The following is a 21,492-nucleotide window of genomic DNA, read 5'->3' on the forward strand; positions in this document are numbered from 1 at the left end:
CCCTCGAATTTCCGTGAACGGAAGCATAATTTCGGGATCGCAGAAAAAACAACACTACGGTATAACAACGTATCTTTGTGGACACTCAAGCTGTAAAGCCTTTGACAACGTTCATTGGATTGTGTAAGCTTGTGAGTGAAGGCCATGTAATGAGCATTAAACGGTTAAAGAGTAACGTCTCTTCATTTATAGTAGAATATCGTTGTATCAGAAGAACAAAAATATCGTTAAACAGTTAACGAGAAGGGTTGAACTTGATTATAAGTTCAAAACAGTACATGATAGCGACGTAGGCAATTTTATAAATCTACAAATTGGTTATAAGTTCAAAACCAGACTTCTCAATAGACTCGTCATCCTCACACTGATGAAGAGAGGAAGCTATCCGACTAGAACGTAAACTTTCGACACTTACAACACATCGCGAGAGGAAAATATTCTACTGATGCCAAGTTCTAGGGCACTGAAAACACAGTTACACATTCCTCCCTGGATATCTGAACTGATTAATAGTAAAAACTAGTCCTGGGCATATCCTCGACTACTAACGGGATTGTAATATGTACGGCAAGCTTACATCCCCCAGCGAAGCGGCCAACTTGAACACGGCTTCTCAGTTCCAATTAGTCCATGTTTTCCGATGGTAACAGGAGAGCTGTAGACTTATACAAAAGAACCATGAATAAAAGCCGATCAAGTATCATTGTAAATCATTTTCATTCTCTAGCTACTGGCATGCATTTGGGACCCTATTCTGAAATTTTCATCCAACCAAAACACCCTTTCATTTTCCATGGCCGGATTGAATATCGACTTGCTTACATGCTTCCGTCTCTCTAACTACAACTACATGCAATTTCCTTTTTCCGAAATGAAAACTAAGTTTAACTAAACAACTGTACCATGTAACTATAAATAAAACTTTATGCATAAATGAATGAGATATAAGAATACGAGTGCTCGAGTCAAAAGCTTAAGGAGGCACTGATGTTCAAGAGACGTGGAAATGCAAATAACTGGTGGAATGAAATTAACCCTGATAACCCAAAGATAAAGGTTTGAAAAAGAAACTGAAATCTCCATTTGAATAAATAGACACCCACAAGATGAAGGATTCAAATAATATACCTCCACATCATCTACTGGCTAGCAGATGATGGCGAGTAACCAGGTTGACTGGGTGAGTATCCAGCACTTGGACTGCATAGAAATAAAAGTGAGAGGAAAATTCACAAGCATTATGGCACATTTAGTGCAATGGCGATCAAAATAGAAATATTCGGAGAAAAACAAAGATTGTTTCACAGTTTACCTATACTGAGGGGAACTCGAGCTATAGTCTAGGCTCACTCCAGAAGTCAATGGGCTGAACAAGAATAAATATTAGAAAAAGAAAAAAAAAAATTCAACAAACTTGCACATCAGTAAAAACCAAGTAGAGTCCCAAAAAACGAAACTGGACAGGAAAATATAGAACTGTGCAGTCGAGAGGTGACCAAAGAAAGTAAGTTTACCTGCCGGGACTGTATGTGGGGCTTGCGGGAGAGTAAGATGGAGATGTAGGGGAATATGATGGTGAGGTTGGGCTGCAAAAGATAAGAAAACATAATTGGTAGACTACATGAGATTTCCTCAACATAATAATTACAATAATTGGAAAAGACAGAGGCAGCAAAACAGAGAATTAGAAACTGGAGACTAATCAACTGTGAGTAATAATCCTACTCATCAGCCCACATACAGCAATTCTAATACCATAAGTGCAGTTCAAAAGATAGCTCACCTGTAGTTCGGAGAGGAAGGACTGTATGGACTAGATGGTGACAATCTTGGACTGCTTGGAGAGTAGGCTGATGATGGACTGTACTTGGCAGACTGAGGATTATAGCTTGGAGATGTAGGGCTGTAACTGGGCGAGGTTGGACTATAACTAGGCGAGGTTGGGCTGTAACCAGGAGAAGTTGGGCTGTAGGCTGGCGAGGTAGGGCTGTAGGATGGAGATGTGGGACTGTAGGAAGGAGAAGTTGGGCTGTAGGAAGGTGAAGTTGGGCTGTAGGATGGCGAAGTTGGGCTGTAGGAAGGAGACGTGGGACTGTAAGATGGCGAAGTAGGGCTATATGCGGGGGAAGTGGGGCTGTAAGCAGGGGAAGTGGGGCTGTAAGCAGGGGAAGTAGGGGCTGTAGCTTGGTGAGGTGGGGCTGTAGCTTGGAGAGGTGGGGCTGTAGCTGGGAGAGGTTGGCGAGTATGATGGACTTGTAGGAGAGTAAGCTGGACTGGTGGGACTATAGCCGGGAGAACTAGGACTATATGTCGGAGAGGTGGGACTGTACCCAGGAGAAGTGGGGCTATACCCTGGAGAGGTGGGACTGTAGCCAGGAGAAGTGGGGCTGTATCCAGGGGAGGAAGGGCTGTATCCAGGGGATGATGGGCTGTAGCCTGGAGAGGAAGTAGGAGAGAATGCCATTCCTCCAACATAAGGAGAAAACTGAGCATCCGAAATTGGTGACAGCCGAAGATTTGGGCTCAGCAAATAATTAGGGGACATCATGCCCTCGTGATATGGTGTTCCTGACACTGGAGAACGAGACGGTGTCATACCAAAATCAAGACCATCCATGTAACTGGGCAGCTGGAGTTCGATGGCGTTCTTCAGCATCTCATCATTGAGATACAGGGCACAATCTCCCGTCCCAATTGGTGCAAGTTGCCCTAACATTATATTTTCTGTCACGCCTCTTAAATAATCCGTCTCTGCGAACACTGCAGCATCAAGAAGAATATCAACAGTCTCTTCAAAGGAGCACCTCATCATAGGACCAGTGTCATTTCTATTAATGCCATGACGGGTTATTGCCATTAAGTGCCCACGGTACGTCATTGTGTCACAAAGGATAGCGAGATGCCTATAATTAACATAGGACCCATCAAACGATATAACAACCCTCAACTCATCCAACAATGACCGACGAACTGCCTCAATTCCGAGAATTTCAAGAATTTCAATCAAATGATTACTAGTTGTGCGCCTAGCATCAACATCATCATGGCACAGAACAGCCAAGAGATTAACCCCTTCCGTATCCAGCATCCACTCTTGCTCCGCTTTAAACCCTTCATTTGGATCGAACTTGTTAACTTTACCATGTTTAATGAACACCTTGTTAATATCTGGGATACCACGAAGAGCCATCTCTGTCAGCATGTTACTCTCAATCTTCTTCAGAAAAACATCATCTTCAGCAGATTCATCAACCATCTCCCCTTTTGGAGCTTCAGCATTCATGATACGGATACGAAGGATCAATTTTTCTGCATTGTCATCATTGAAGATACAAGTTAAATCATCATCAAATTCAAGGTTAATCTTCTCAGCAATGTCAGCCATGCTCAACTTCTTATCCACCATCATTTCGCGATTCAACTCGATGCGAAGCAACCAAGGTGAAATTTTATCAGGATTAACTTCTTCATCTGGCATTTCATAGTAAGCTCTCACAAAATCAATATCCTCATCAATTATTGTGCTTGTGGGTTCTGGATCGTACCATACTTCTGTAGCTTGAGTTACACTTCGCAAAGTGGTGTATTCCAAAGCACACTGCACATTCTTCGCCCTCTCCTTCGTTTTATTAGCTTCAGGCTTTAAGTAGACAGACAGGGACGGCGTTTTGATTCTCTTGGCTACATTAATAATTTCCCTCAACCTGGGGACACCTAGGGTAACATTCTTTGCACTCACACCTGCGTAGTGGAAAGTATTCAGTGTCATCTGAGTGGCAGGTTCTCCAATAGACTGTGCAGCAACACAGCCAATCATTTCCCCAGGTGCTACAAGCGATTGCAGGAAGCGTGATTCTATCTCCCCAATAACCCACTCAAATGCTTCACGAGTAAGCCTGTACTCATCCAACACCCGTTTGCTTGCGAAAGTGCTGCGAAGTAAAATGTTGAAAAACAATGTTGCATTCTTCTGCGCTTCGACACTCAACAAGTCATCACCAGGAACAACTTTCAGTCTCTCCTGCAGCTTATCAATAGCTTCCACAATTTCCATCGGGTGCATATCAGAAGTCCTTCGGAAGTCAATCTTAAAGGTTTTTTGTGCATTCCAAATAAGCCTCTTCAAGTTAACAGGCAGTGGCCAAGAATTATCACCTGTGACTGCAATCTCTGTTCCAAGTTGTAATCTATCTGTTTCAAGTTTCTGAACTTCTGCATCAAAGACATTACGGAACTCTCTAATCGTTTTGAGATCCTCAACATGTTCGTGCAACATGTAGTCGGGATTCCAATATTCATCATCCAACTCATAAGTAAAAGTCTTATCAAATTCTGTTTTCTTCATTTTCAAAGAATCCAGCTTTTGTGATTCTATCCAAACAGCATCCATCCCATCTTCCCCATATAGAAACTGAATGACATCACCCAAAGAATTACGTACTGTGCCATCATATTTCACCATAATATCCTCCATAGCCTTCACCAGTCTCCTTTGGATGTACCCAGTCTCAGATGTCTTAACAGCAGTATCTATAAGACCTTCCCTACCACCCATAGCATGAAAAAAGAACTCCTGTGGAGTTAGTCCACGCAGGTATGAATTCTCTACAAATCCACGACTTTCTGGTCCATAATCATCTTTAGTAAAGTGGGGCAACGTCCGGTCTATGAACCCGTACGGGATTCGCTTACCCTCAACGTTCTGCTGTCCCACACAAGCAGTCATCTGTGATATGTTGATAAAACTCCCTTTGGACCCTGCTGTAACCATGGCCTTAAGATTGTTGCTCTCATCTAAACTCTTTTGAGCACTACTTCCAGCATCATCACGAGCCCTATTCAACACCTGGAAAAATCACATACATTATTACTCAACAATATGCAGGCAAAAAAGAATAATTGCAGGCAAAAAGCCAAGTAGCACACCTGGTTCACTTTGTTTTCAAACGAATCCATCATGGTTCGTCCAGGTTCAGCCTCCAGCTGCTTAGATTGGGCTTTACTTATAAGATCTTTCACCTCATTTTTCGCCTTGGAAATTGTTTCATTGATTTTCTCCATTGTGGCTGCATCAGCAATCGTATCTCCAATTCCAATGCTAAAAGCATTCTGCAGCAGCCAGTAATTCACAAGCCATTGGGTATGACCCAGAAACTTGCGAGCTGCATCTGGACCAACCTCTTCCCTGCCCAACAAGAAGTTTCAATGGATACAACTTCTCCTTTGGTCAAATTATATGTTTGATACTCAGATGGAAGCAAACGTCCTATTGTATGGTGCATCATAAACTCCGAGTATGAACTTCACCAAGATCATACACACAAATGCATTTCTTAACTTAATAGAGTGAACGGAATAGAGAAAATCATACCATATAACATGAATAAGACTTCCTGTAGAAGTCCCAAGGGCCTTCTTGCAGAGAGTTCCAGAAAGCAATTCACCCTTTTCTATTCTAACAAGAGTATCCCCTGGAGTTATGTTCCCACTCTCTGATTCCGAGTGCCATGCAGAAGTTCTTTGGAGATTTATTTGTTTTGGTATTATAAGATTGAACACCTGTTTTCCAGTCCAAAGTGGCCGGGGCTTCAAAATTGCAGGAGCAGGAACTTTTCCATCAAAATCCTCCCACCACATCAAGATATTCATGAAAACATCCTGAAAAGAATTAGTGAGGGTAAGGCTCCTTTTGCAGTGAAAAGAGAATATTAACAAAACATGATATTCAAGAGGTAAAATAGGGATGAATCAGTTACCTTCTCTATGAAGGTGTCCCTCTTAGTGATCTTACGACAACCTAAAAGTGTGTCCTGCACAATTCCCATGACAGGTCGATTTGACTGAGGTGAGACGATGCATTTTGGCACCATCATGAGCTCCAATACTTCAGCCCTGGTTTCAAAGGACTGGGGCACATGCATGTTCATTTCATCCCCGTCAAAGTCAGCATTATACGGCGACGTCACAGACAAATTCAATCGAAATGTTGAGTACGGCATGATCTTGATTCTGTGGCCCATGATAGACATTTTATGGAGACTAGGTTGTCGATTGAAGAGGATAAAGTCTCCATCATTCAAATGACGTTCCACCTGAAGCCACAATAGTAGAAGTTCAAAATTTACTCTCAAACAGAAAAGATCCAAATCAAAACTTATCAGAACTGAAATAGCAATGCCTTATATCCAAGCTCCAAATGATGATCACTGCTTTTCTTCAAATAACGAAGATCAAGCCTTTGCCCATCATCCCTTATTATATACTTCGCACCAGTTTTACCAGGCGGAGGATGGGGGCCATACTCAACAAGCTCCTTCAACCTGTTTGTTATTGAATGATATTCCATCAGTAGAAATAGAATAAACTAGGGAAGATGAAAAACTGTAAAAAAGAACAAGATCGGAAAATTACAAAAAAATAAAATAAAGTTTACCTTTCAATATTATATGGAGTCACAGTCTCAGGGTATGTGAGATTCAAAGCAATGCTCCATGGCACTCCTAATTGATCAATGTTTATGTTTGGATCGGGAGTAATCACTGTTCGTGCTGAAAAGTCAACACGTTTCCCCATTAAGTTGCCTCTTATACGCCCTTCCTTTGCCTTCAGTCTACTACAAATTGATTTAATAGGCCTCCCTGATCTCTGCGTAGCCTGTTCAGTGTGGAAAATTTTCAGAGTATGCATGAAATGAAGTTCTACTGCTTAACATAAATTTATGTCCACAAAAAAAGAAAGACACAACATAAAAGCATATAGCTACTATGCAGAAATATGTTTCCATGTATGCATACCCTTGGTAGTCCTGGCAACTCATTGTCAAAATAAGTGGCAATGTGGAATTGCAGAAGTTGTGCAAACTCTGAAATGATATGAGCAGGAGAACCGTTTCGTTCCTGCCGCCTCAGATTGTCATTATGACGAATAATCATCGCCAGTTGATGCGTCAAATCATCCTGAACTCAGAAAATACATGAAGCCAGTTATCAACTTATCACCAACAATGATAAATACTAGACTTTCCTTTTAGCTACTAAAATTATCAGCTTGCCACCTGTTCTCTGGAGAGAAAGGAAGAAACACAGCATGAAAGAAGTTTACCTCACTCCTGGATGAGGTGTCCATCATTACAGAGGGTCTCACAGGTTGTGGAGGAATGGGCAGAACTTGTAGAATCATCCAATCTGGCCGAGCATACTTTGGGTTCAACCCCAATATTTGGGAGTCTTCATCACTTATTCTCTTTAAAACACTAAGAACCTAAAACAAATTTAACAATGTTTTAGTATCACTATCATGAGAAGTTGGTCTGATTGAAGGAAAATCTGTCTAAATAAAGTACACCAACCCTTTCCGCAGTAAGGGTCTGTTTCCTTTCCACAGGTTCAGGAAGCTGTTCCTGGTCATCATTTTTCTTCCTTTGGGCTTTGTACTCTGCATTCATTTTCATACCCTCAATAGACAGCTTGGGCTGCTGAGCACCACAGCCACCCCGACTTTTCTTTACAGGCTCTTCAGTATCTTGGCCCTGGACATCAATTTCATCACCACCTTCACATTTGGATTTGTTTTTGCAGGCATCCAAAATCTTTTTCAGCCTGTTTTTCGGATTTTTTATTCTCATAGCTTGCTTAAACTTGTGGTCGTCCTGCAAAATGAAGTCACACAAAAGTTGTCGAGGTTAACAATTGTCTGCATACTTGAGTATAAGATCCTTTTTTAAAACAAAATTGACGCTTTTGGATTCCTGAGGCAACAGACTCATTTTATGCATTTCAAGCTACCCCAAAACATAACCCAATAAGTTTACAACGAGGTATACAACAAGCTAGGGACATCCAAATGACCTTTCAACCTATCTTACAAGACTAACAAGCTTATCAACTATAATGTCTGTCAACATTAAGAAAGCAGTAACTGAAACTCAATCATGTGGATTAGAAAACTATTCTACTCGGAAAGTTTAAGGGCAATAACTATAAGTACCTCATCGACTAGAATTTTCGAGCAATTGAAGCAAACGCATCGCATTACAGATAACACAGTCTTTATGAAACCGATGTGAAACATTGGTTTCGCAAGCTCTAGGTGCCCAAAATGGCCGGGGCACTCAGCCATGTTGGCTGTACAAGTCTCACATTTCAACTTCCGGTCAATTGTACCGAGCCGAGGATCACTCAAACCAGCGGTCTTCGGCTTGCCTCCCAACATAGTCTCACTGTGCTCAATCTCCACCACAGACATTTGCCTCTGCAACAAAACACAACAGACTGTCTCAGAACACTCCAATTCACCATAATACAGCACTCATCGAACCCTAGCATCATCCAATCACTACCAAATCGAACAAACTCAGTAAACAGCTTTCGAACAAAGAGGGAGTGGAAAGTTACGATTTCGTCAGGGCTGAGAATTCCGAACTGCACGCATTTCACCTTCGCCACCTCCGCTGGCGAGAAGGGAAACCGGATATCCATGGCGACGACGACGACAAACCCTAGGGTTTTTTTCTGAGTCAAATTCTCACTGTCACTGGTACTTACTCAGCTCGCGGTGTTTGTCGATCAATTAGTTTTCTGGTTTCTTTTTTTTATCCGATTTTTTTTGGGTTTAATTGTTTTTCTGATTGCTGCGAAAACGAGGGATCGATTGGCTCTCTACTTTGGAGGAGTAGTCCTCTTACTAAACGAAGTGAGAGCCTAGGCCATAAGGCTCCATTTATAGGCAAAGTGGATGGAGGCTAGTGGCTGCCTACTTGTCTTAAAGACGAAATTGCCCTCTCAGATTGACGGCTGCCTTCTCCGGGCGGGTTGTGGGTTGTGGGTTGTGGGTCGTGTGCTGTGGACTGTGGCAAAGCTAATTGAAAAGAGAGGAACTCGTATGACACGGTTAATGGTGACGTCTAGTGTTATTGGTATATAATATTTCGTGCTAAGAGTGTAAGAACATGTGAGGGCAAAATAATATATGTTATGTATTATTCGCACGTTATGTTATCATGATAATATACCAATGTCATACATGTTGTGTTAAAAGTGCATTCAAATAATCACAATGACTTTCATGTGTGATTGGAAAAGGTAATTAGAAATGTCTTTTGAGTGTGTGACATTATTCCAAAGTGATACTGAATATGTGTTCACTTAAGTGTTTTTACAGGAGGCATTAGTTTGTTTAGGAATGCTTATAAAAAGGACAAAAAAAAATTTTTGACAGTTAAAAGCGTTTATAAGTGTGTTTGGCAAAAAAACCTTAAAGTATTCTAATAATCATAGAAGCGCTTCTTATAAATCCACATACCAAATGCTTTTTTAAAAAGTACTTTCAGCCGTTTTCCATGAGACACTTAGAACTTTCAATAAATTTAAATGCATTTATTGTATCACGTTATGTTTTTACATGCAAAGTGCTTTCTTTGTGAGTAAAACCCCAAACGTGCCCTTGAAAGTTAAAAGGCACTTCGATTTGGAAAGAGGGACCAACCGCTTCCACCCAAGCAGCCACACCACTGAGAAGAAGACCCAACAAACCAACTGGATGAAACTGAAAAATGGGGTTGGAATACCACCAGCGCTATGAGCACTCCCAAAACCCTACCAAATGGTGCTAAAAGCACTTTAAGAGTCACCTAAACCCATAGCATGTCTCCCAATGAGATTCATGGAGGAAACACAGGATGAATCGAGCGGGCGAGGCTGGTGGACTGTGACTCGCGGCTAGGAACAACCATTGGAGTGGAAGAAAGCATAAAATCTGGATATGAGACAAAGCCCAAGGAACTTGAGACAGAGCCAAGCAAACATAGACTGAGCTCAAATAACAAAATCACCATATACAATGATCAAAAGCAAAGCAGAAAAATAAGGATAGTCAAAAGTTGCAGGAAAAGTAAATTTAAGGGTTGCCACCAACCCCAACCAAGGGAGGGGCCGGGAGCTAGGAACCAGAGTTAATAAAACGCATTTAGATATGTGGTGTTCCCACCATGATCTTCGGTATGGTGTTACTAAATTCATGAGACATATGGTGTTCCCACAATAGTATCCGGTATGGTGTTACTAAATTCATAAAATGTTGACTCTGCAGTCCACCTTATTAAGATAATAACACCAATAAAGGATGTCACCGTCACACAAATTTTTTTCGTTAGATGCCTTAGTTCCATGTACAATCTGCCAAATATTTCTTGTTGAAAGTTGCTGCAATCCCAAGTTCTCAACTCTTACCGGGAAATTTCAGGTTGCAACTACCAGTCAATTTTCCTTTGTATTATAAAGCCTGACAGGGAAATGCGCCTGGAAAACCAAATCCATCGGTCACATTTGAAAGTTAGGTTGGAGTAGTAGCTACCTTTAGAGGGTTGGTACTTGAAAGTCCATGTCCAAGACTTGCAATCATTTTATTTCTTCCACCACATTCCAATCTTAATCTGTACTGTTAGAACTTCGACAAAATAAATTGATCGATTCGATTTGTCGAAAAGATTGATGAAGATGAAGCAAATAGAGCAGGGGAGTTCACTGCTGCCGCCACCATCCACCACCTCCACTTCCAAGGTTCTGGGCTAATAAGGCTGTTACGGAGAGCGTGACAAAGCGAGAAATTGCGAGGTTCTGGTATCGGAAGCGTATTGAGGAAGAGGAGCATCTCCTCGCCGCTATCAAGGCTGCAGCACGTATTCGAGCCCGCAAGCTCTCGGTAAGATTCTATCTCAATCATCACGTGTCACGCACTATCGAGCTGAGACATGATCAGAAACAAGTACAAAAGAGCAGTCAGTAGCCATTTTTATTTGCTTACATTTTCCTAACTAGTTGAAGGTGTATGGTATACAGAAGGAAGATTACAGACGCTTCGAGGAGTCCTTAAACGACGATGACAAAGATGAGAACGACAGATCTTCTGCTACTAATGACAGTAACAACGAAATTCGTGTTGGAATCAAGGACTGGTGAGCTAATTGTCTCAATCAATCAAGAAGAAGTTATCAATTTTTTCTTGAACATATATATATATTTTTAACAAGTATCTGTGCAGGTGGACGAAAAGCAAGTACGCATACTTGAACCAACCCGCCGTGGCGTCCTCCGTGGATCCCCCGAAAAGGCGGACGTCCACATTTGTTCCGAATTGTTTCGCTTATAAGCCGGCGCCGCTCTACCCTACTTCTCTTGGTGTGTTTTAGACCGGCTGATCATCATCAGTTGATTTAGTTGACTGGACTGAATATTGTTCGTGAAGTTTTTGTGTTGCCAAATATATAGACGATTTAATTCCATTTGGAATAAGTAAAGGTTTTCAGCCTTTGCAAGCATTAGTTTCTGCACAGAATTAATCATCTGCATGTCATGTATATGTTTCTGTTTTCTGTTCAGAACGATGAAATGTTTGTATTTCTGAATATTTAATAAATTAATTGGAACAACGGAAAGTACTTTCGGTGTGGAGCTTTGATTGCAATATTTTATCCAATCTTAGTTAATTAGCGCATTTTTTTTTCCCCAAACGACAGGTATTAATGGATTCAATTATTAGTTATTAGTGCGAGAAAGGTCAGTGTGGATCGAAACCGTACTAGTAAAATGTGCTCATAATATAATTCATATAATCTAAACTACATATTAATAAAATTTTCTTTGTCAACTAAAGAGACTAAAACTATTTTGACTTCTATACAGCAAAAAATTTAAAGACAATAACGTAATTACATGAAACAAAATTTAGTTGTATGTCTCGCGACAAGTATGAGACCAGAGGTGACTGTTGTATGTACATGACAACCTAACCACCAAAAACCAATGAAATTTTATGACTGTATGTGTGTGCAATCAAATTTACATTCACAATCATGTTCCAATTATGGTCTACCTACGGTCGCATGCCTCACGATAGCTATGAGACCAGAGGTGTCTGTTGTGTATGTATAGCAACGTTACTGACCTTAACTTTTGTGGTCTGGTCTCTCTTCTTTGTCGTTCTAAATTTCTAACTGCTTTGTGTGCTGTTTGTTGTGGATTGCACAGTTTAGTCCTATGCCCACACATTATAGGCGTGCAATTAAATTTGTGTAATATTTGTTACAAAAATATTTATATCACTTTAAAAATAAAATAAAAAACATTGAAAAAAAAAAAAAAAATTTTTTTTTTGTCTTTTGAACAAACGATATTATTTGCACTAGAGGAAGAGGGATGTGTTTAGCCTTGCAATGGTTGAACAATAATGTAGTTCAAATTCGCCTTTGGCTAGAATCAACCTAAAACCTCCTATTTACAACTGAAGAACAATATCACTAGACCATAATACAATTTGGCGTGGAACTTAGAAGATGGGGTGTTTCGAAGTGGGAATGTGAGGCAAAAAAAAACCTTCTCAATATTTTTATTTTTTATTTTTAAATAGAGTTTGTTATGTTTTCCTAGCTGTGATGTTTGTGTTAAAAAAAAATGGTGTTGCATGTAATTACCAAATTGCTCATGTTTTTTTAGGGTAAAATACAAAAAATTACCTCAACTATTGGTGTCACAACACTTTCATACCTCATCTTTTAAAATTGACAGTGTCATACCTCATCTTACGAATTTGTGTCAATATTATACCTTCCATTAGTTAGGCGTGAATTTCTCAGTTAAATACTGATGTGGCTTGATCCGGGACCCATTTTTTTATTAAAAATTAAAAAAAAATCATTTAATATTTTTTAAATATTAAAATAATAAAGAAAAGTTGAAAAAAAAAAAAACAAACAAACAAAAAACCAACATTAGTTCGTCCCCTTCCCCCCCCCCCCTTTTCTCTCTCTTCTCCCCATCTTCATCATCTTCCCCCTTTCTACAACTGTAACCCAGAAAAAAGAAGAGAAAAAAAAATCAATTTGTCTTCCCCGCTCCCCACCCCCTCTTCTCCCCGCACCCACTACCTGCAACCCAAAAAAAAAAAAAAAAAAACCCAATAAAAAACCCAGATCCCGTTGAGGTGGAATTGGGAAACCTTCGCCAAGCCGATTCCGAAGGTTTAGAACCTGGGTGCGGGGAAAATGGGGAGGAATGGGTGTGGAGGGAAGAGGGTGGGTGCGGGGGGACGGACGAACTAGGTTTATTTTTTTTCCTTCTTCTTCTTCTTCCTCCTTCGAGTTGGGTTGGGGTTTTTTTTTTTTTTTTTTTTTTTTTTTTTGTTTTTCTTCTTCTTCTTCCTCCTCCTTCTTTCTGGGTTGTAAGGGGTTGGGTTTGTGGTGGGGGGAGGGGGGACGAATTGGGTTTGGTTTGGGTTTGGTTTGGGTTTTAATTTTTCCTTCTCTTCTTCTTCTTCTTCCTCCTTCTTCTTTCTGGGTTGCAGGAAGATGGGGAAGAGAGAGGGGGGAGGGATGAACGGACCTGAGGTTTTATTTTATTTTATTTTGATTTACTTTTCTTTATTATTTTAATATTTAAAAAATATTAAATGATTTTTTTTTTAGTTTTTAATAAATTTTTTAATAAAAAATGAGTTCCGGATTAAGCCACGTCAGCATTTAACTAAGAAATAAACGGCCAAGCTAACAGAAGGTATAACATTGCCACAAATTCTAAAGATGAGGTATGACATTGTCAATTTTAAAAGATAAGGTATGAAAGTGTTGTGACACCAATAGTTGAGGTAGTTTTTTGTACTTGACCCTTTTTTTTATTTTGTTTGGTTTTGATGAGAGGGTTAGAGTAGTAGTTTTCTGGAGTTTTAGTTGACAAATAGGATTCTATTAATGGGTAGTTTAGATAGCATATACATACACACTTTTTGTGTGTATGAACACTTTTTATTTATGTTTTAAAATGGGAAGGAGAGGGAGAGAGAGAACTTGGGTGGGAGTGGGAGTGGAATGTTTTTGTTTTTTGTTTTTAATATTAAATATATCTTATATTGTAGGTGAGATTTCAATAAAAAATAGTAAAATTTGGACTTGTGAAATCACATTATTGACCATCATTTTTTTTTTTTGTGATAGAAAACTAAATAGTCATTTCACTTTGTTTTAGTTGACAAAGAGAGTTTAGATGATAGGTAGTTTAGATATTAATAGAATTCTATTTGTCAATCAAAAGAGAGTGAAAAGACTATTTAGGGTGCGTTTGTTGCATCGGACTATCTTGGACTGAACTAGTCTTAGGGACTAAGCTGGACTGGCTTGGCTTGGACTAAGCAGGATAAAAATAGCGAAGTGTTTGGTACAATGCCGGACTAAAATATTTTAGGACTTAAATCGTTTTTTTTTTCATTTTTAATCCACACTTGCTTTACAAATGAAAAACTAAAAACTAATAAATACATAAATAATAAAAGATCAAATCCAGTAGAACACTTCCGTTTTATCCTCTCTCTCCTCCAAAATTGACAAAACCAAAATTTGACAATTTGTTCCATCGTCTTCAATCTTCATCTAGGCAGTGCTTTTTCAACCCTCCTGTGCGCCAACCCACTTACCCATCAGAAATATAGGATATAATTGTCAAGCTACCATGGCAGAGCTTCAACAAGAGCTTTGAAAATTTTTATCGGAATTTCTTGACTGCATCCAATGAGCACAACATCAACATGGAAAAAGGGAGAGCCAGATGGTTCTTCTTCAATTCAAGAGAAATAATTATCAAATTTTAAGGCAAATTGACCAAGTTCATGATCAACTCTAATTACCAAGTTCATCCCCCAATTCCCATATCGATCCGAGAGAGTGATGAGACTTGTTCTGGAAGCTCACTGAAGGATCAATAGCTTTGACGAAGAACAACAATTCGCTCCCACCAATTCACGCGAAGGAGACGGCGAGGGAAGCAGCGTAATGAGGTTCTTAGCAATCCCATGCTTTTGGGTCGGACTAATTAGGACGACTTAACGAGGTCGGTAGTCCATGCGAATCCGGGCTAGTCCCATTTAACTTAGTCCATAGCCATGCCAAACGTAGGTTATTAGTCTTAGCTAGTCTAATCCTAGCTAAGGAGGTCAAACAAGGGAGCCCTTAGTCTTTTATCACATTGACGTAATTTCAAGAAACAAAATTTTGTCGTTTTTTGTTTAAGCCTCACTTACACGTGAAAAAAAAAAAATTTCTCTTCTGCACTCCTTACTCCCATGTTCTCTCTCACTTTTCATCTCTCATTCAATTTAAAAAACAAAAATAAAAAAATTTCACACACAAAAAATGTGGAGATACACTAGTTAATATTAATCACTCCTGCCAACCCACTTTATTGCATTACGTCACATGAATTACTCTTACCAACCCTATGTCATATTATATGGGTCAACTTGGACCATGGCATTCAAATAAAAATCAATTTATAATAAGGTTCTAAAAAACGCTCAATGCTAATTGGGCAGCGGGTTGGGGCCTAGTGCTTAGATGGCTAAGCAAGGTCAGGCGGGCGCTAGGCGGACTAGGCAGAATTAATTAAATTTAGGGAATTGTTATTAGCATTCCAAAAATCTCATTTGGCACTCCAAACTTTTTATAATTAAAAATAAAAATACACTAATGAGGAGTGTATAATAAGATTTTTGAAGTGCTAATAATAGTTCCCTAAATTTATTATATTTCGTGTAAATAAGTGTCTATCTATACTTAAATTATATATAATTTCATTATAAACTACAAAATAGAATGACATATATATTATGAGCTATTGAAACATAATGAAAATATAGGAAACAAGTATATAATGTGTGTTCATTTAAATATTCAACAAGTCTCTTACAATTTATTGAAAAAAAATAAAATGCAAAATGAAAGTTATCTATTTTCTGTCTAAGTGAGTCACAACCTAGGCAGGGTCTTGGCAGGCTAGGCGATCTAGGTGGGCACCTCAGTAGGTCTAGGCGTCATTTCTTAATTTTTCAAACACCTAGACATTAATCAAGATGGTAACCAGCCTAGCACCTCCTTTAGAATAATAGGCGCTAGGCGAGAATTTTTAGAACAATGATTTATAATAGGTTACGATATTAGTTATCCTATCATCATTCGTTCACACTAAAACAAATCAACGTCTCTAATATGAGTAAAATAAATCAGCTTTCCAATGTTACAAATTGATCGACATACACTATTTTTATATAGTTTATGTCAGTACTAATAATCCTTACGCAAATGTGTGACTGATGATCGTTGATAATAACATTAACTCTTCACGATTGTTCAATGAATCCTAACATATCAAATTATCTAGCGCCATTAAAATGTGAGACCATTTGATATAGAACACCTAACACAATTAACCTTTACCTAACACTATCAAATTATTAATTTTTTTTTTTGATAGACATGTAACACCATATGTTGAGGCCTAAAAGGAAATTTATATAACTAAAATTTCTAAAATTTTCTCTTCTTTAGAATAATAAGTTACTAAAAAAAAAAAAATTGTTATTAGCACTTTAAAAATTGTATTTGCATTTCAAACTTTTTATAATTAAAAAGAAAATGAAAATTTTAAAATACTAATAACAATTCTAAAGAAAAAAAAGGATTAAATAGAAGTAACAGAGTGACACTACTGTTTTCAAATTCCATATTTCCCAAAGCAGAAGACTTCTGAAAATATTAGAACTTTAGAAGTTGTAGACTTTTCGATGCTTTAATCGAATCTCTCCTCACAGAGGTCCAGATCTTGCTGTCCCAATTCCCAAATCGAACCAATCGATCTCAAACTCCTAGGGTTTTTTCTCAATTCCTTCGCCCAGAAGCAACTATGGCTGTCAAGCCACGGCACGCGCGCCTCCCGGCCCGCAAAACGTCTTCGCGGTCCACAACGCTGGTCCTGACCTCGCTCGTCATGTTCACCTTCGTCATCCTCATTCTCCTCGCCCTTGGCATCCTCTCCGTTCCCAGCGGCTCCTCCGGCAGCTCCTCCAAGGCCAACGATCTCAGCTCGATCGTACGGCACAGCGTCGAGAGGTGCCGATGAGTCGGTTTGCAGTCTTTGCTTTGATTGATTTGGTTGGTAATTCGGTAATTAAATTGAATTTTGTGGGTTTTGTTAGGAGTGAGGAAGATGGGGCAGGGGAGCAGTGGGTCGAAGTCATCTCGTGGGAGCCGAGAGCTTTTGTGTATCACAATTTCTTGGTGAGCTGAGCTGAAAATTTATGATTTTTCGGAAAATTTTGGATTGAATTTTCTTTTATTACCTTTGAAGTTACTGAATTGAGCAATCCATTGGAATGCTGGATTTGTTATAATTGTGCCAATGTATCTTGCATTATAGATGGTGTGAGTAAATAATTGAGTGTAATTTCTAATTTGTAATTGGTAATTGCATTGCATTTAGTTTTGGAAGAAATTAATGCTTCATAAGTGCCGGGATTTGATGTAATCTAAAGCCGGGGAAATTCTAACCCTGGTTGGCTAATGTTGGCAGACCAAGGCGGAATGTGACTATCTAATCGATCTTGCCAAGCCGACTATGCACAAGTCAACCGTAGTTGATAGTGAAACCGGAAAGAGCAAAGATAGCAGGTATTCATTTCTCACTTCATTCTCTGGTGTGATTTTGGTTGAATGACGTGGATGGGAAAATCTGTTGTCTTTGTTTTCATTCCCTTACTTAATCCCCTCATGGCGGTACAATTGTTTTACTTGTTTTATGCAGGGTTCGTACAAGCTCGGGAACATTTTTGGCAAGAGGCCGCGATAAAATTATCAGAAACATTGAGAAAAAAATTGCTAATTTCACCTTTTTACCTGTAGGTATGCTGTTGAGCTCATGTCTGCTCTCTTATTTATTTATTTTCTTGTGCTTTTTAATGATTTTTTTTTTGCCTTCAAAGTTGAAGGTACTACCTTTATGTGGGCTACAATCTTTAGGGTATTCATCTATTAATAGTGTAGCTTTGTGCGTTTCATACAATTCACAAGCTATTTTTAAACCAAATACAGAACACGGGGAGGGACTTCAGGTTCTCCACTATGAAGTTGGACAGAAGTACGAACCTCACTATGACTATTTTCAAGATGATTTTAACACTAAGAACGGAGGCCAACGTATAGGCACGGTTCTTATGTACCTGTAAGTTTCCTAGCATAGCTGCCTAAAATACTCATATTTCTGATCATCGACCCACTTATATCCTTCACAAATGTTTTCTCCTCCCATGTGGTTCAGCTCAGATGTGGAAGAAGGGGGTGAGACCGTGTTCCCTGCTGCCAAAGGGAATATTAGTTCTGTGCCTTGGTGGTATGAGCTATCTGAATGCGGTAAAAAAGGACTGTCGGTTAAACCCAAGATGGGTGATGCATTGCTTTTCTGGAGCATGAGGCCTGATGCAAGTCTAGATCCTTCAAGTTTACATGGTTAGTAGCTCACTTATAATTAGCTTTGCGAAGCATCAATTCAAGTTTCACTGATTCCAAAATGTCCACCATGGAATATGACATTTGTTTATCTGTGCTTTCTTTATCAATTTTGTGCCTATTTAAAATGTAGATATAAGAAAAATTATTTCTGCATCACAATTTTGTAACTTTTATTACTTATTCCCAAGTGTGCTAACCTTTATCAAGAATGAGTTAACTTACTCCGTTGTTTATTTCAGGTGGATGCCCTGTGATTAAGGGGAATAAGTGGTCATCTACTAAATGGATCCGTGTCAACGAGTACACTATTTGAACTATTTTACAAAAGGTAGCTATCTTTACCCAAAATAGATAACTAACAGTACTTATGGTTGCTACATTCTATGAAGCTACAAAATTCCGTTTCTCAATTTCCCAAAATATGCCATTGACTTGCTCTATGCTCTTGTTCTTGTGTATGTCTTGGTTTGGGTTATGCTGTTATACGCTATTTCTTCCCGTAAATTATATGTATTATTTTCTCAATGATTGGCAGGTACAAGTTCTTATGTTGGTGTGGTACTTGTCAATATCTCAAGCCAGAGCCTTTGTACTTGTGCTTCAAGTCTCATTTGTAACTTAGTATACGGATCGGTGCCTGCATGCCTTAGATTTTGATGTACTATCGTCTATAGCTGCTCTACTACTAATTCAATTTTGTTTGCATGAGCTTCTGTATTCTTGTTATGAGAACCCCTCGATGAAATAACTTCGATTTCGTTTCTTTTTTAATGGAAGTTCTTACTGTCTGAAGCTTTAGAACGTTGGGTTGATGAAAAGAAACTGTAAGGGATATTCGCGGAAGATCGAAAGCATTACATGTACTAATCATATGTTTGCATCTTTTTTATTGAAATTAATCCCTAATATGACTGGGTCAAGTTGCCCTATCATTTCACCTATTACAAAGAAGAAAGTGACATGATTTAATAAGTTGAGGTTTTAGGTTCGACTTTCTTTCAGTTGCCCCTGCAATTGTTGCCTGGGATTGCAGCTTGGGTCGCCGACTGTCAACGAAAACATAGGGGGGTCCACCACGTGCTGCCCACGAAAGCTTGCTTTCTCGCTCTTAGCTGTTGGATTTTCAACGGTCTTCTCATCTTGATCATTGGATTTCAACGTTAAAAAAATAAAAAATTATCGAAGGTGTTAGGTGGCACAGTTTAGTGCATCTAGCTTTAAAAGAAGATTAGAAATCAACCGTCAAAATTAATTCAAAGGTAAAAAAATCAAATTATCAGAGTTAGAGGGAGTTTATTTTTAAAGAACAAACTTAACGAGGCATGCCCTTTCTTCTCTTAAAGGGACGGACTTGCACAAAAGCAATTACTATTTGTAAAGACAATTTTACTGCCCTTGACCTCCTAAAACGAGTGAACTTGATTTAACGACTAACAATTTAACTCAATAATGCTATTGTTTATTAAAGAAAAATCCTAAAAGTTAGGAATATCAATTAATTTTAGGATATTTAATTGATAAGTTTTCCGATTCTCATTAGGACTGGAGGATATAATCATATAAAAGTTGAGCTCTCACCACGCTGAGCAAAAACCCTAGACTCCAAGTACCCTGTTCCTCTGAAAACACCACGACGTACAATACAGACAGACTTGACATGGCGAGTGGTGCAGATAATATCCCACGCGAACTGTTAGCGAACATCGGAAACCGCCTCAACAGTAAAACCGATGTTTCTAGATTCCGTGCGGTCTGTAAGTCATGGCGGTCCTCTATTCCTCCCTTCAAGAACCTGCTCCAGTTACCCTCAGAAGCGTGGTTTGCAGTCGGAGAGGATGGCATAGATAGTTATTGCGTAGGCTTTACCCTCGTCGAGAGCGCAGTCTATCATATCGCACCTCCCGCGGATGATGGTCCCCGGAAAAGAGGTTGGTTGATTAATGTCAAAGAAGTAGGTACTGATCAGTTGAGTGAACAACCAACTCATCGCATGTTGCATCCACTCTCCCGCTTATTTGGAGGGCAGCCCAAGTCCTTGCCAAAGGTATTCAACTTATTGGAATTTACGGTTTTTGAAGTGGCAAAAATGTATAGTCTAGTATACGATCATGAGATGCCTGATGATCATTTGAAGGTGGCCGCATCCTTGAATCTCGATTTCCCTGCTGTCATGGCGATTGATCCATTCGGAACGTTATATTACGGAGAGCTAGGTGGTGATGTCGTAGAGTGCATCAACTTCCCTTTGAAGTTGGACGACGTGTACCCTGGTTTTCAAGATGTTATATTTTACAAAGGAAGGTTTTGTGCTGTGTGTCGTGATGGGAGAGCTGTAGGGGTTGATTCTTGTCTGAATACGGAACTGATTGCTTCTCCATTAGCGAATAGCTCTTGCCGTGACGACAAGAGGAAGAAGAAGTTGGTGGAGTCGTTGGGAGAGCTGCTTTTAGTCGATATGTATTTATACGGCAAGCCGTCGGACTTTACATTCGAGATTTTTAAGCTGGACGCTCACAAGAAGCAGTGGGTTAAGTTTGAGGCTCAGGCTTTGGATGATCGAATATTGGTTCTCGGAGATGACGGCTGCTACTCCCTTTCTGCTCGAGATTTCCCGGGAGTCGAGGGGAGATGTATTTATTTCAAAGAGGCTCTTCATTACAGGAGTTACAAGTGCAATGAGTTGGAAAACATGTCCAGAGAAATTGCAGTGTACAGCTTGGATTCAGGCCGTGTCTCGCAGATAACTGATTTTCCAAGTTTGAACATATTTTGTCCACCCACAACCTGGAGATGGCGCATCATGAACAAGGCTGCGAGGAAGAGAAAGATGTGGTAAGAAGAAACGGACATTGTTCAAGTTCTTGTTCTTCATTGATTCATGTATCTCTTTCTTAACATCCATATTCTTTCTGATGGCAAATTCGTAACCAAATTATGCTGCTCATTATGTAGCTTAGCCGAACTCCTCCTCTCCCTTAATTATTGTACTTAAAACACATCCATACATCTTTCTTGATTGCACGTGAAATCTAATCGTTTTGCGGTCTAATCTAGTTCTCTGTATCAAAAGTGACCTAATACGATTGCGGTTAATTCCTTAATACGACTTGACAAGAGTCCACACAACCCTACGATCAACGACTGATTTCCACACGCAGCACAATTGTGTCGAA

The 21,492-nt window shown here is 39.4% G+C and overlaps 4 protein-coding genes across 4 annotated transcripts; 3 read left to right on the plus strand and 1 right to left on the minus strand.

Moving 5' to 3' along the window:
* Nucleotides 1-235: 235 nt before the first annotated feature.
* LOC103929581 (DNA-directed RNA polymerase II subunit RPB1) lies at nt 236-8,740 on the minus strand. The gene is given in 16 exon segments (XM_009338803.3): nt 236-655; nt 1,129-1,200; nt 1,313-1,366; nt 1,515-1,586; nt 1,784-2,175; nt 2,177-4,846; nt 4,927-5,185; nt 5,372-5,658; nt 5,757-6,092; nt 6,179-6,320; nt 6,434-6,654; nt 6,795-6,956; nt 7,102-7,260; nt 7,349-7,648; nt 7,987-8,250; nt 8,394-8,740. Coding segments are annotated over 15 exon segments (5,463 nt in total). The 5' UTR covers nt 8,478-8,740; the 3' UTR covers nt 236-655; nt 1,129-1,139.
* Nucleotides 8,734-11,447, plus strand: LOC103929580. Its single transcript, XM_009338802.3, has 4 exons — nt 8,734-8,907; nt 10,507-10,698; nt 10,836-10,951; nt 11,038-11,447. Exons 1-4 carry the CDS (start codon nt 8,734-8,736, stop codon nt 11,183-11,185), a joined length of 630 nt encoding a protein of 209 aa, XP_009337077.2. The 3' UTR covers nt 11,186-11,447.
* Nucleotides 11,448-16,634: 5,187 nt separating this feature from the next.
* On the plus strand, nt 16,635-19,090 carry LOC103953435 (probable prolyl 4-hydroxylase 10). Its single transcript, XM_009365166.3, has 8 exons — nt 16,635-16,924; nt 17,011-17,092; nt 17,385-17,482; nt 17,616-17,713; nt 17,903-18,032; nt 18,129-18,316; nt 18,559-18,647; nt 18,855-19,090. The coding sequence occupies exons 1-7, from the start codon at nt 16,719-16,721 to the stop codon at nt 18,630-18,632; spliced, it is 876 nt and encodes a 291-aa protein (XP_009363441.1). The 5' UTR covers nt 16,635-16,718; the 3' UTR covers nt 18,633-18,647; nt 18,855-19,090.
* A 746-nt stretch (nt 19,091-19,836) lies between these two features.
* Nucleotides 19,837-21,281, plus strand: LOC103929618 (F-box protein SKIP23-like). The gene has a single exon (XM_009338839.3). It carries the CDS (start codon nt 19,977-19,979, stop codon nt 21,153-21,155), a length of 1,179 nt encoding a protein of 392 aa, XP_009337114.3. The 5' UTR covers nt 19,837-19,976; the 3' UTR covers nt 21,156-21,281.
* Nucleotides 21,282-21,492: the final 211 nt, after the last annotated feature.

Source organism: the organism of the source record quoted next, unplaced genomic scaffold (assembly GCF_019419815.1).
Source record: "Pyrus x bretschneideri cultivar Hongxiangsu unplaced genomic scaffold, Pyrus_bretschneideri_v1 Contig1, whole genome shotgun sequence".
Classification (NCBI taxonomy): domain Eukaryota; kingdom Viridiplantae; phylum Streptophyta; class Magnoliopsida; order Rosales; family Rosaceae; genus Pyrus; species Pyrus x bretschneideri.